The sequence below is a fragment of the Drosophila obscura genome, unplaced genomic scaffold (genome assembly GCF_018151105.1).
Source record: "Drosophila obscura isolate BZ-5 IFL unplaced genomic scaffold, ASM1815110v1 contig_186, whole genome shotgun sequence".
Taxonomy (NCBI): Eukaryota; Metazoa; Arthropoda; class Insecta; order Diptera; family Drosophilidae; genus Drosophila; species Drosophila obscura.
Window position 1 is genome coordinate 5,748,859 of NW_024542774.1, and position 13,468 is coordinate 5,762,326.

General features: G+C 44.8%; 5 protein-coding genes across 7 annotated transcripts; 3 read left to right on the forward strand and 2 right to left on the reverse strand.

The window, feature by feature from the left end:
* Window positions 1-14: 14 nt before the first annotated feature.
* On the forward strand, window positions 15-1,387 carry LOC111078836 (phosphatidylinositol-glycan biosynthesis class X protein). The gene is made up of 4 exons (XM_022373722.2): window positions 15-166; window positions 234-366; window positions 428-576; window positions 645-1,387. The coding sequence occupies exons 1-4, from the start codon at window positions 42-44 to the stop codon at window positions 1,051-1,053; spliced, it is 816 nt and encodes a 271-aa protein (XP_022229414.1). The 5' UTR covers window positions 15-41; the 3' UTR covers window positions 1,054-1,387.
* Window positions 1,300-4,257, reverse strand: LOC111078834 (putative inorganic phosphate cotransporter). 2 transcript variants are annotated; one of them, XM_022373720.2, is made up of 3 exons: window positions 4,118-4,257; window positions 2,360-3,024; window positions 1,300-2,282 (listed from the first exon to the last, which is right to left on the reverse strand). In XM_022373720.2, exons 1-3 carry the CDS (start codon window positions 4,149-4,151, stop codon window positions 1,548-1,550), a joined length of 1,434 nt encoding a protein of 477 aa, XP_022229412.2. In that variant the 5' UTR covers window positions 4,152-4,257; the 3' UTR covers window positions 1,300-1,547. The 2 variants fall into 2 exon arrangements, with proteins under 2 accessions (XP_022229412.2, XP_022229411.2); XM_022373719.2 differs by lacking the exon at window positions 4,118-4,257 and adding an exon at window positions 3,107-3,231.
* A 1,064-nt stretch (window positions 4,258-5,321) lies between these two features.
* On the forward strand, window positions 5,322-7,769 carry LOC111078823 (probable lysine-specific demethylase 4A). Of its 2 annotated transcripts, XM_022373695.2 has the most exons (5): window positions 5,327-5,770; window positions 5,834-5,925; window positions 5,993-6,856; window positions 6,915-7,118; window positions 7,190-7,769. In XM_022373695.2, exons 1-5 carry the CDS (start codon window positions 5,615-5,617, stop codon window positions 7,203-7,205), a joined length of 1,332 nt encoding a protein of 443 aa, XP_022229387.2. In that variant the 5' UTR covers window positions 5,327-5,614; the 3' UTR covers window positions 7,206-7,769. The 2 variants fall into 2 exon arrangements, with proteins under 2 accessions (XP_022229386.2, XP_022229387.2); XM_022373694.2 differs by having other exon boundaries at window positions 5,322-5,770; window positions 6,915-7,769.
* Window positions 7,770-8,077: 308 nt separating this feature from the next.
* On the forward strand, window positions 8,078-9,522 carry LOC111078819 (odorant receptor 43b). Its single transcript, XM_022373690.2, has 3 exons — window positions 8,078-8,847; window positions 8,901-9,258; window positions 9,314-9,522. Exons 1-3 carry the CDS (start codon window positions 8,078-8,080, stop codon window positions 9,407-9,409), a joined length of 1,224 nt encoding a protein of 407 aa, XP_022229382.1. The 3' UTR covers window positions 9,410-9,522.
* A 10-nt stretch (window positions 9,523-9,532) lies between these two features.
* On the reverse strand, window positions 9,533-13,323 carry LOC111078818 (cullin homolog 1). The gene is made up of 4 exons (XM_022373689.2): window positions 13,203-13,323; window positions 11,363-12,470; window positions 10,237-11,286; window positions 9,533-10,168 (listed from the first exon to the last, which is right to left on the reverse strand). The coding sequence occupies exons 2-4, from the start codon at window positions 12,233-12,235 to the stop codon at window positions 9,767-9,769; spliced, it is 2,325 nt and encodes a 774-aa protein (XP_022229381.1). The 5' UTR covers window positions 12,236-12,470; window positions 13,203-13,323; the 3' UTR covers window positions 9,533-9,766.
* Between the last annotated feature and the right edge of the window lie 145 nt (window positions 13,324-13,468).

Consider the following 13,468-nt stretch of genomic DNA (forward strand, 5'->3'; position numbering starts at 1 on the left):
TTACAAATTTGTTAGAGAATTTTGTGTTTCATTAGCTAAAAATGCTTTCAAATCGTAATTGGAAGAGTGCAATATGTGTGCTTACCCTACTGGCAAGTGCGGCACGCAGCTATCTTCTGCAACAGCCTGTAGTTCATGTGGATATGGAAAAGGCCGGCATGCACAGGTCGGTACAAGAAATCACCTCTGTCTATCTAATAAATATTATGAATTGTATTCTTTGTATAAGTCAGAACACTAACGTACAAAGTGCAGTTCGATTATCCGCTGGCGGGCAAGGATTGTGACTATGTGCTGCTGCAACCGCTGCCAGCGGCCGTTTACATAAGCACCGACGAGCTAGATGATTTGCAGCGACTAAAAAGAGTATGTTCGTATGCAGTTAATTCAAAAGGACTTATAATAGGCTTATTACATTAATTTCTAGCTAAGTGCCGTCTACCCGAATTTTGTGAACATTGAAGAGGCCACTGAGAGGGCCCAGCCGTTCTCTGTATTGTTGCGTGGCGTGCCGAAACTGATGGAAGTTGTAAAGCTTCCAATTCATTTTCGCTATCATTCACCCAGCGATAAGAGGTTTGAGTGTTCTTGACTATTGTCAACCAGACGCGATTGTATATATATTAACCGCATACACCTTACAGATCCACTAGCATTGTAGCTATAGCTACGCCAGAACTCTATCTGAACTGTCCGATCGCCGATAATGAGCTGGTTGACAATGAATTGGTTGCTCGACCCGATAAGCTGTACTGCCTGAATGCGCACAAAAGCAGATTCGATGAAAACATCGTCACGGATAGAGAGCCGACAACCATCCATAATCTGGAGCGTTGCAACTGGAAGCAAATACATGTGGACTATCAGCTGAGGGCGCCTCTGAGAGCCGAAATACCCGTTGGCAATACGAATGCCTATGCTCCCGTTCTGTATGGCACAATTATACTCACCTGGACGATGGCCATTTGGACAATGCTACGCACACTATCATCATCGCGCCGCATCAACCAGCGACTGAACGAGCAACGGCAGCTGCAGCGAAAGGTCAAGTAACATGCAACGAAATCGGTACGATTCCATTCCAATATCGAGACGGTTCTGAACGATGCTGAAAACAGTGGATAATGATAATCAAACGAACGATCCATAAAAGTAACTAGGTTCCTTTAACTCTCGTCAGACGCACAAAGAATTTAGTATTGTAAATATTTATTAGTACGCTCGGAGCAAGCAGAGGCAGACGTTGATAAGACAATTCAAATATTTAAACATATTCCCAGACTTAATACATATGAAACGTGCCACACATCATAAACTTATATTAAGCTTATCACAAATTGACGGCACATTAAGCTTACAATAAAACATAAAATAATTTATTTAATTATACCTAAGCATATTTCAAATATGTATCGCTGATTTGGGACACTCGTGCGCCGAGTTATATATACAGAAGATCTATGTAGATATGTATATTATGGGTAACGTAACTCATAGAGCCATGGTGGTATAAACGAGATTGTGGATGAGGGTCGAGGTATAGCAGATCAGAAGCGATTGTCCTTGTCCGTCGTGGGCGCAATGGTTCTGGAATCGTTTTCAAAGTTGTTGCGCAGGGCTATCGTGCTGGACATGTTCGTTGGCTCGTTCCAGGACTGCACAGTGGCCTTGCCGAATATCACAAACAAGGTGTTGCATACCAAGTAAACTGCTCCGGTGATGAAGAAGACCAAACGCCATTGGCTCGGATCCTCCTCGTCGGTTAGAATGGCCCCCACCACCAATGGAGCAACAATGGATGTCACACCGGCAATTCCATTGGTGACGCCCATCATGGGACCAGCAAAGTTGGGCGACAAATCAATGTGGTTAATGAGGTAACCACAAGAGCAGCCCGCATTGATGCCCACTGCAAGCGTCAGCAGTAAAATGGCCCAGGTCTTCTCGTCGGCGGACATGTAGCCCAGTCCAATCAGGCAGGCCATCGGTCCCCACTGTCCTATCGAGTTGAAGAGCTTGCGAGCAGTTGTAATTGAAATGGTTCCTCGGTTTATGAGGAGATCCGATATGGGACTGACCACCAGGCACAGCACTCCCATGGCAAAGTACGGCAGGGAGGAGAGGAATGCATTCGACTTGACATCTAACTGCAGAACCTTGCTCATATACGTGGGCATCTCGGTAAGCAGCGTGTAGAATCCCCAGGTGAAGCCGCAATGAGCGGCCAAAAGACCGTAAAAGGCTGGCGATTTAAAGATCGAAGTCCAGGGCACTGGAATGGACTGGAGTGGGTGGAGGGGACAACGAAATCAGACTACTGCTTACTCTGGAACAAAATCAAATGGTGTGTGGTACATACCTGACTGCTACTATTGCTGCCTGTGAGGCTCTCGATGTACTCTCGTTCCGTCTTCGTGATTTTGCGTGCTGTGGCTGGCTCGTTGGCAGCCTGCCAGAAGAATAGGAGCGCCCAGGCCATGCTTAGGACACCAGACAAGTAGAACAGGCCGGGCCAGCCCAGGCTCGACTCGAAAATGAATCCACTCGTGACCAGAATAACAGCCGTCCCGAACTGGGCGCCCGAATAGATGCCGGTGGTGAGGAAGCCTCTCTCGGTGCGCGGCACCCATTTGGCCAACAAGGTGTGAACACAGGGGTAGACAGTGCCTTGAACCAGACCGGTGAGGACCCGCAATACGCAGACACTCTCCCAGCCATTGGCCGCCGCCATGGGATGGAAGAACGACAAGACTCCGCCGATGGCGGTAGCTGTGCCCAGAACTATCTTGGCCCCGAAACGTTTGGCTAACAGACCTGATGGCACCTGGGAGACGACATAGCCCCAGAAGAAGCTGCTCAGTATCAGGGACTTATCCGACATGTCCCAGCTGTAGGAGGGGGCCCCGGCAGTGGATTGGGTCATCGGTACGATGGCGGCCGAGATGTCGACGCGCTGAAAGTAATTGATCATCATGCCGACGAACAGGAGGATCGCTTGCCAGTGGCGGGCTCCAAAGCCACTTGCTATCGGTAGAACAAAAGAAAAGAATTGATTAAAATCCTGAAAATGTTCCCTAGTGTTAATTAGCAATGATAATTTTTTTACAGGCTAATGTCTTGAGATTGTTTGGCACCACACGGAGCAGCAGAGGTGTCCTCTCCCCGTTCCCGTTCACTAAGTAGACCATGTTGGAGCGGATCGTCGTCTGGCAAAGTAATCAGCCGATTGCCCCATTATATAAATTGACTGTGGGATTTGTTTGTCAATTGCCTGATTATTTCTAGGACCTTTTTTATTCAATTTACGTTTTATGACCGTTTAACAATGTTCTGATAGTGCGTGCTGATGCCATTAATTAACGACTCCGACTGAATGCTTTGTCTTTTATTATTTTCATTATCATTACCGCATGCAAATGAGGAAAAACAAAACAAAACAAAACCCGTCGCGTTCTCAATGGAAAAGTTGCTGCCGACCCAGCACAGGGGGGGAGTAGTCAAGGGAGGGGGCCGCCCCGAAAAGTGTGAATCAAGTCATAATTCTTAATTGCTCTTAATAGATCTCGAGATTTACTTTTATTCCCCAAAAAGTTGTTTACCCTGCAGATGGGAAGTGACCTTAAGAATAATGTAAATATTTTTATTGTCCCAAACGAAATTATCTTCTGTTGATTTGTATAAAGATATATGTACATATGTACATATAAGATACGGCATGATATGTGCCAGCAAATGTCTGATATGCGATCACGATATGATTTGCAAATACAATCAGACATCCAGGAAAGCAACGACGATAGGATTATAGGGTAGGTCTGGAAAACAGACTGGAAAAGCACCATGTATTATGGGTATAAGAGCGAGTCGATCACTGCAACACTGGGATTATCGACATCAATTCAGTCGGGTTCTCAACCGGCAAACTCGTATCAATAACCTATTAATAGTTGCCTGAGAAAAACAATTCTTAGTTCGGCCACAACGATTGAATACGAGCACACGGAAACACTTCAGATGGTATCTTTCGATCAATACAACAAACATATATGTTTTTATTCTCCATGTTCCTTTATATTCGGTTATTCGCACAAGTGAAACTCTGCTTGGATTTACTCACGCTTTGCCATATCCAAAGAGGTATCGAAACCCATATCTATTTGATTGTCGTATATTAATTACACTCGGGATAACACCTTGATTTAAAATTGGTCGGCCTTCTTGGGCGCAATACGAATAGGCGACGCGACGACGACTGTTTCTGGGTTTGAGTGCACCTTTTGCTTTTATACTGATACCACAAAGAACGGAACCCATTTTTCCTGATTACAGCTGGGCCGGTTTCGAAGTGCCTGCGAATGACTTTACGCAGATTGCTCGTGATTATCTCGACCATAATCATAAAATAACAACAATAAACCTAGACGGGAACAAACTCTCGGCTTTTCTCCAGGCTCAATGCAAATCACATATTGTATGAATTATGATGCCCATTGCTTTTGACACACTTTCACAAAGAAATTTGTATTCATTCGATCAATCTGTATGCTCACGATTCCTTATCGCAGTCAGTTCCTACTGCTGATTCGTTTCGGCTCTTCCAGAATGTTATCTAAGACGAAGGATTATCTCACATCTTCAGTGTTGCTGGGTTGCATTTAAAAGCCCTTTTAATTTCGTTGGCAAAAGTGTAATCTCTTGTTTTGTGCACTTTTCACAGAATTTCGCCGGTTATTTACCCAAGGGATAATTGTTATATGGCACCGACACGATTTGTCGGTACTCTGAATTCCGCGAATTAAGATATAAGATATATCAGGTGGTCATAATTATTATTTGAACGGTGGCTTAAATTTATTTGATATTATCCGAATTGAAAATGATTGAAATTATGTACCATAAAGGACAGATACGGTTTTTTTTATGATCAGATCAGATGCGAATAAAAATATATGAAAACAAATAAACTGTAAAGTTGTTGGGAAAATTTGAATCAAGCGCGCAGGTTCGCGGGCATCCGGGTTGCATTTTGCGAAGAGTGGCCAGACCACACCAGTTTTCGAGCTGCCATTAATGACTTTACACTTTTCGTTGCATTCTCCGTTGCAGTGTCAGTGGCAGTAGTGGCTGCTGCAATCAGTTGAGTTTTATTTATTGCTTAGTGCGATAGATGGACGTTTTTTCAATATGTTTCCTGTTTAGGTCCACACACCTTGCATACATATACTTTTTTTTTATATTTTCTAGAATTTTCAATATTTTCTAGTATTTTACAGTATGTAGCAACTGTGAAGTTACCATGAAAAAACATTTATTTTGTGTAATTCGTTGATAAACTTTTTTGTTAAACAACAATTTTTAAACAATCTAATAATAATGAGTACTTAAAGCTGACCAATCTTGAAGAAAATGTATTAGTTTATCAAATAAAATTAAATAGGCACCGTTGAAGGCTCTAGCTAGCCAGTAATATCAAACCGAATATTAAAATCGAGAAATATGATTTCCGATCATTGACAGAGTGCAAACGTCAAGCTGTTTTGCCTTGCGTTGCCACCCAATTCACTTCTGTGTTTTGCGGCTAAAAAATAATAATTAATAACTAACGCGGCTAAAAATGTCTGCACAGTCTTCATATCTAGATGGGGAACTAAATACAGTTCCTCGCATCATGACCTTTCGTCCCAGCTACGAAGAGTTCAAAAACTTTTCGTCCTACGTTGAGTATATGGAGAGTCGCGGAGCCCACAGGGCTGGCCTGGTAAAAATTCAGGTAAATCGAAAAAAACATGAATGTGGATATGTTTGTTGACAACGTGCTCCTTAACTAATGCAGCCACCGCCAGAGTGGGTCCCCAGGAAGTCGGGGTACGACATTGAGAACATCAACATGACGATTCCTCCACCGATTTCTCAGTTGGTCCAGGGGTAAGGAATTGCGTTTTTCAGTAAATGGATATTATACAGTAAAAACTTTTCTGGACTTGGTTTTTAGAGCACAAGGAGTGTACCAGCAATTCAACGTGCAACAGCGCAAGCAGATGACACTGCGTCAGTTCATGGAGAAGGCCAACTCCGAGCTGCACAGTACACCGCGCCACACCGACTACGACGATCTAGAGCGGAAATATTGGAAGAATGTTACATATGTGTCTCCGCTGTATGCAGCTGATGTCCAGGGCACGCTTAGCGACGACGATCTGGATGTGTGGAACATCGGGAGGCTAGACACCGTACTGAACCTGGTTAACACCGATTATAACATAACCATAGACGGGGTGAATACAGCTTACCTCTACTTCGGCATGTGGAAGAGTTCCTTTGCTTGGCACACAGAAGATATGGATCTGTATTCCATAAACTATCTTCATTTTGGTGCTCCCAAAACATGGTACGCCATCCCACCGGCCTACGGAAGGCGCTTGGAGAAGCTGGCCAATGAATTATTCCCTGAAACCTATCAAGAATGCAATGCGTACCTCCGTCACAAGATGACCATGATAAGTCCCAAAGTTTTGCGCCAGCATAATATACCATACAACAAGATTACCCAAGAGGCGGGTGAAATTATGATAACCTTTCCGTTTGGTTACCATTCTGGCTTCAACCACGGCTTCAATGGTGCAGAGTCGACCAACTTTGCGTCAAAGCGCTGGATAGAGTATGGCAAGCGCGCAAGCATTTGCAGGTGCCGTAGCGATATGGTTAAAATCTCAATGGAGACATTTGTGCGCCACTTTCAGCCGGACCGCTATGATAACTGGTTGGAGGGAAAGGACTTTGGGTATCATCCGGAGGAGCCAGGCAAGTTATGTCCTGCTAATCCGCCAACAATCAATGTGTACGACAAGAAAGGAAGGTAATAAATTGGGATATTCTACTCCTGATAGCTATAATAATTTATTTCAATGTTTAAGTCTGTCTTTGGCCAAGTCCAAGGGCTCTTCGCCGCAGAAGCGAGGCTGTTCCATGGCCACCAACGCAGATACAAATGGAGCAGATGATGGCGACGAGAAGGCTAGCGTAAGCAGCAACAACAGCTTGCGCCTCAAGCAGGCGGTCGTCAAGCTTCGCAAACTGCCACGCGAACTTGTACCTGAACCGCCTTCCGCACCAGAGAGGTATGACTTTAACTCGATTGTCGAGAAAGGTGTTAAGCGCTTGTGGAATAATCTGCCCAATCCAAATCCAGGAGTCAATTTGCTTAACAACGGTGTGGTGAAGAACACAAAGAGAATGCGCTTTCACACAAAGGTCCTCACACTTGAGGACGAGGATTGAACACTGTCGGTTGTTCCCACTGGATCTCCTTGTTAATAACTTTGTGTATAACTGAAACCTATTTTAGGTAGTATTAAATGTATGTTTAGTTAAGTGACGCCATATTTAAAGTAACTTGTATATACATATACAATATGTAGAATATGATATAGCCTTTAATCCAAATGAATTAATAGGCTGAGAAAAACGTGTGTACCGAAGTAGGAGGCTTGAGTATATGTCTGTAAATATTTTTAACGTCTGTTGTCGGCCAAAGAAGTCTCAAGTTATAAATGTTTAATTCGGGATCTGTAACAGATTTTATTTGTTTAAATTATTCCCAAGTCACCAAGTTTGGTTCCCATCGAAAGAATCGTTTGCAAAATTGCAAATAATATATTAAATTCTATTGCACGTAACGCCCAAAAAAAAAATACAACAAAAATGTAAATATACATAAATAATAAATCATATCTAAGGCGAAGAAGCCGCTCATAAGATACCCCTTAAAATATCAAATAATGTTTATTTTATTGGGTATATCGGTTGAAATTATATTTTGTCCTGGGGACAGCAATATGATGATAGTTATCCTCCTTGTCGGTGATGCATCGCACACTTTAAATAATATTATGACAGCTTAGGAATCCTCCATATGTGCGCAAATACTTGTAAAATATTTCGGGCAACGCCCCAGCAGTAGTTGTATAACCATTAATTAAAAGTTGCGACGGAGGAAACGCAATATGGTCAACAATTGGCAGGCTATAAAGGGCTCGCGGTACTCTTGGTGATCCAGAAACAGCTAAAACATTGAAAAATGTTCTTCAAATTTGTTAACCCGGCTCCGTTGTCGGAGCCAATCGGGACGAGGGACTCTAATATTTACTTGCTCAAAACACTTCATATTTCTGGCTTAGATTTTTACAACGATTTTGGAATTGGTCGCAAGATTTGGCGGGTGATCTCCTTCAGCTACAACATTCTTTACCTGCCGCTTAGCTTTCCGATTAACTACAAGATACACTTTTCCCAGTTTCCACCCGATCTGCTGCTGCAGTCGCTTCAACTATGCCTAAACACCTGGTGCTTTTCGATCAAGTTCTTCACCCTGGCCATCTTTACGGAACGCTTGGAAATGGCAAACAAATGCTTCGATGAGTTGGACGTGTACTGTGTCACCCCGGAGGAGAAGCGCAAGGTCCGCGTTGCAGTGGCCACCATCAACAAACTGTACCTGATCTTTGGGATTGTCTACTTTCTCTACGCAACCTCCACTCTTATGGATGGACTTTTCCACGACCGCGTACCGTATAACACCTATTATCCGTTCATTGACTGGCGTCTCGACAGACGCCAATTGTACATACAGAGTTTTGTCGAGTACTTCACTGTGGGCTACGCCATATTCGTGGCTACAGCCACGGACTCGTACCCCGTGATCTACATAGCAGCTTTGCGAACTCACATTCTGTTGCTGAAGGAACGCATCGTTCGCCTGGGCGAGGCCAACAACGAGGGGAGTGCTGATCCAGATAGCATCTTCAAATCGCTGGTCGAGTGCATCAAGGCTCACAGGACGATGCTGAAGTAAGTCTCCTCTGGGGTTTTAAAGTAGGATCAATGTAACATTTCTCCTTAAGCTTCTGCGACACCATTCGACCCATCATCTCGGGCACAATATTTGCCCAGTTCATCATCTGCGGCTCCATTCTGGGCGTCGTCATGATAAACATGGTGCTATTCGCTGATCAATCGACCCGCTTTGGAATCGTTACCTACGTAATGGCTGTGCTTCTGCAGACCTTTCCGCTCTGTTTCTACTGCAACGCCATTGTGGACGACTGCAATGAACTGGCCGATGCCCTGTTCCACTCGGCGTGGTGGATGCAGGACAGGCGCTACCGAAGCACGGCCCTTCAGTTTCTACAAAAGCTGCAGCAGCCCATAACGTTCTCGGCCATGAACATATTCACAATCAATCTGGCCACCAACATCAATGTGAGTAAATGCGCGTCGACTGCGGGAAGATAACTGAACTGTGGTTCTTTTGCAGGTGGCCAAGTTTGCGTTCACAGTGTACGCTATAGCGAGCGGAATGAACCTGGACCAGAGGCTGCAGCAGCAGGACTCTGATGTTGCCTCTCCGTGAGCCACCGAGCATTCAGCACAAAGGTAAACACTGGTTTGCATCGAAGTATTATAATTAATGAATGAAAATATGAATACATCGAACTATGAGTAACGTAAACGTAAATTAAAACAAAACGATATGTTTAAGAAAGGAAAACGCCATCAGGAAGCCCGTTGATCAGACACACTAGCCGCACATCCAAGTCGATTCGATGGAGTATTTTTCATCTCGCTAGTAGTTCGATTATTTAGGCGGCAGTTTATTTGGGTGTTCATTAGGGTGGGAGGGATCGGAGCGGGTACTACAGCGATAATTATATATTTTTTTATGATTGACGTTGATGAAACAGCGTACAGTTTTAAATTTAAAATAACCTTAGGCAAGATAACTATATGTGTCTTTGTGTCCCTCCATGCGCTCCAGATACTCCTTCTCAATCAGAATGTCGATGCATTTCTTAATGACGGGCACGTTGGGCTTGAAGCGCGCCGACAGCTGATTGATCACCTCCGAGATTAGATTAGTGTGATTGAGGCGCTTGCGCATCTTCATAATCCGAACAATAGCAGCCTGTATCAACAGCTTACGGTCCTCCTCAATGTGTTTATGTACAGTCTCCTGCTCCACTTTAAGCTCAGTCTTCAGCGGTTGATTGATGTTAATGCGCCGCTTCTTGTTCTTGTAGTCCAGGAACAGCTCCACAGACGACTCGGTTGTCAATGAGTTCTCATTGTCGCTGGACGTCAAAACCTTTGCCTTGAGCAGTATTTGCAGAACCTGAGTGTGGAGCCATCAAATGCATTTGGTTGGTTATATTCCTCAGTATTATATAGTTATACGTTTACCTGTATCAAGCTTTCCAGCTGTGTCTGTGTGTTTTCCAGCAGCTGTTGGACTGTAAAGCTGAGCTGGTCGTTGAACTGTAAGAGCACCGACATTTGAAAGGTACTGGCTTGCAGGGTGTACACTGTCGACGTGTTGTTCCGATTCACGTTCATGATTAGCTCTCCCTTGCACATTTGATACAGCCAGTTCAGCTTGCGGCCGGAATGACGGGCCGCATAGAACTCGTTGAACTGACGAACGGAGCGCTCCAGCTCTGACGGCAGCAGGAAGTTGTTGTTTAGCTGGAATGGCCACGAGCCAGAGGAGAGGACCTCAATGCCGAAATCAATTTCGGACAAAACATTATTTGTGAGCTGGTGCTCCTTGAAATATGTGTTGAGGTCCTTGGATACGCCAATGTCCTGGAACATGCGCTGAAGCTTGACCGTGTACTCATAGCCACAGGTCTGCTTCAGCTTCGAGATCATCATGGCCTCGGCATCGTCGGATGCTGATGTGTGGTTTACCAAACGCTTTGCGAGCATTTTAGAATAGTATTTCTGGAAGACGTCCTTATCCTCTATGTACTTAAATACGACCATCACCTGGTTCAGGTTGTCTTCGAGCTCCTTATCCTCGGGATTCTTGGAGGATTTCTTAAGCAAAAGATCGCAGTACTTGGCAAGCAGCTCGGGCGATTTGCTGGCGCTGTTCGCAGCCGTTACCACGTTCGAATTGATAAACTTGCCGCATGCCTTGTCCAATGCGGCCACAAATCCGTTGTCATTGTTAAATGCCGTCAGCACGAGGGCATTATATTTTTTATGTACATCTAGTATGGTTTGGACATATGTCTTGGGATCGTTTGCCGCATCGGTGGTGCAACACTTAACAATGGCTTCGGTGCCCTGATGCAGTATGTGCTGCTCGAGGATAGTCTTCAAATCCGTCAGGTTTTTCGGTGAAAGAGCAACCAAAGAGTACATGCGCTTAAGATCTTCATTTCGATCTGCATTCAACAGATTTTGGAACTCGGCGTGGAGTATTTTAAGATGCTTCTCAATGAGAACCTGGGAGAACAGTGACACAAGGGGATATTATTTAGTAAATTCAATCAAAAGGAAAAAACGACTGCGGCAGTCATACCTGCTCGCATGTTGACTTAAGAGTCTCTGCTGTGGTCTCGTGCAGGTACGAAAGGCCGTTCTTCGAGTTCTGGCCACGGACGCGTTGTTTCTCCTCCTCCAGGCGATTCTCAACGTGCTTGAGATATTCAGTCACCGTGTTGGTTGATAGGAACGCATCCGACTCTTTCTCGTAGAAAGCGGCTGTGTCGGCTATGAATTTGCTCTCAAAGTTATCCTTGTAGACGGAGAGCTTCTGTTGATCCGAGTCGGAGTCGTCCTCATTAAAGCTTAATTCCACATAGGACTCGATCACATCGCGCACCAGCGAACGGTTGATCAGCTTGCCCTGGCGCTCCTCTTCAATGGACTTGAGGACGGCCTTGGTGACGGGCTCGTTCAGCACCAGAAACAGGTGTCCCTTCCAGGCGACCAGAGCCAGACGGTAGATCTTGTAGATACCCTTCTGGCCCTCCTCGCACTCGCGCTTCACCCAGTTGCGGTTCAAGTAGTTGCAGATGCCATCCAATACAACACTGGAGAACTGATACGAGTTCCACTGCTTGGTGTAGCGCGACAGAAGCACTTCCTCGCCGCTAATTGCCCTGAACTTGGTCAGCAGCTCGCTCAGATAGGTCTTGAGGAACTGCTCCAGCCGATCGTAGAGCTTTTTGCCCACCAGCTGGGCTCCGCCAGTCTTTCCATTGCTGCGGCCGCTTGGAGCTGCGTTCACACTGGTGCAGTAGTCATAGACGTGTGTGTAAAAGCGCATGTACTGGATGCGGGTCAGCGACTTTTCCTGCTCAAAGACCTGGCGTATGCCTTCGACCAGCTCACTCCAGATGTCATCCAGATTGACTGGCTTCTGTGTGGTCTGTGCGCCCGAACGATTCATTGCTGTGGCAGGTGGCAAGTGCTCTTTTTGTGGAGACTGCCGCTGTTGCTCTTGCGGCTTTGGAGGATTTTCTCTGGCTGCTGTTGTTGTAGAGGACGCGGACGACGACAACGACAACAGCGGGGGCGAGGGATTGCTATCCTGATGGCGTCGTTTGGCGGCTCTCGTCCTCGGTGCTTTGGTCGGAATTTTGACAAATTGGGTGATCGTAATTTAGAGATTCAAGAAATTTGATCTGAAAGGAAACAAAACGAACATGTACTGTAGTAGACCTCGCTCCACCATGCAAGCCACGTAAATAAATCAAACCGAAGGTCGACCGTTTTGATCCAATGTCACATTCATAAAGCCACAAAAAAATGTAGCCAAAAGAGAGACTTGGCGTGTATGTACGTTCAAGTGTATTTGTGCGTGCGTGCGTTTGTGCATGTGTTGCCCCCGCATACATTATGCTCAAGGTGTAATCCGACACAAAGAAAAGCATTCCCTGAAAAGCATACACGGCCGACCTTGAGTCACGTCGCGGTAGAGTATCTACTATCGGATAAACAAGTGGGCGGCGAACACGACTCTGCCTATTGCAATAGGGTAGCGTTCACGTTCACGCGTCTTAAAATTCAGTAAACTTCCTGGTTAAAAACACTCGCACACATATATGTAAGTACATGACCACCTCACACACACTGATACAAAGCAAACCAATGCACATAACCAATATTGGCATTTAACGAACAATGCACCCAAAAAACAAAAAAAACAAGCACTGAAACCACCAACAAGTCTTGTAGAACCTAATAGTAACTGTAATTTTGAGTAGAAAGACTCGGGCATTGCCCGTTTTTCGTTTTCTTTTTGTGACGTCGTGATTTCCCTTAGAGCACACACTTTTTCACTTGTTCGCCATTTTCGCATTTCACAATACGGTTTGCGCTAGACCCCAAAAGCACCAATTGGTGGACATATTTACCTGTCGCCAGATATCAAGTAATTCTAAGTAAAACTAAATTATTTGTACACTTAATATTCCAAATATACGGATTTCAGCTAAAAAGCAAGTTTTTTTTTTGTTTCCTGAACTACTAGAGGTGTCAAACCAAAGAGGGCACTATCGATAGTATCGATAGCCTCTACATCAATGGTTTTGAGACTATCATGTTAGTATCGAGCTACAGTCGTTGCGCTTTTGATATGTTTGGATTGGCTGCTATAAAATACGAAGACAAATTTGTAAAC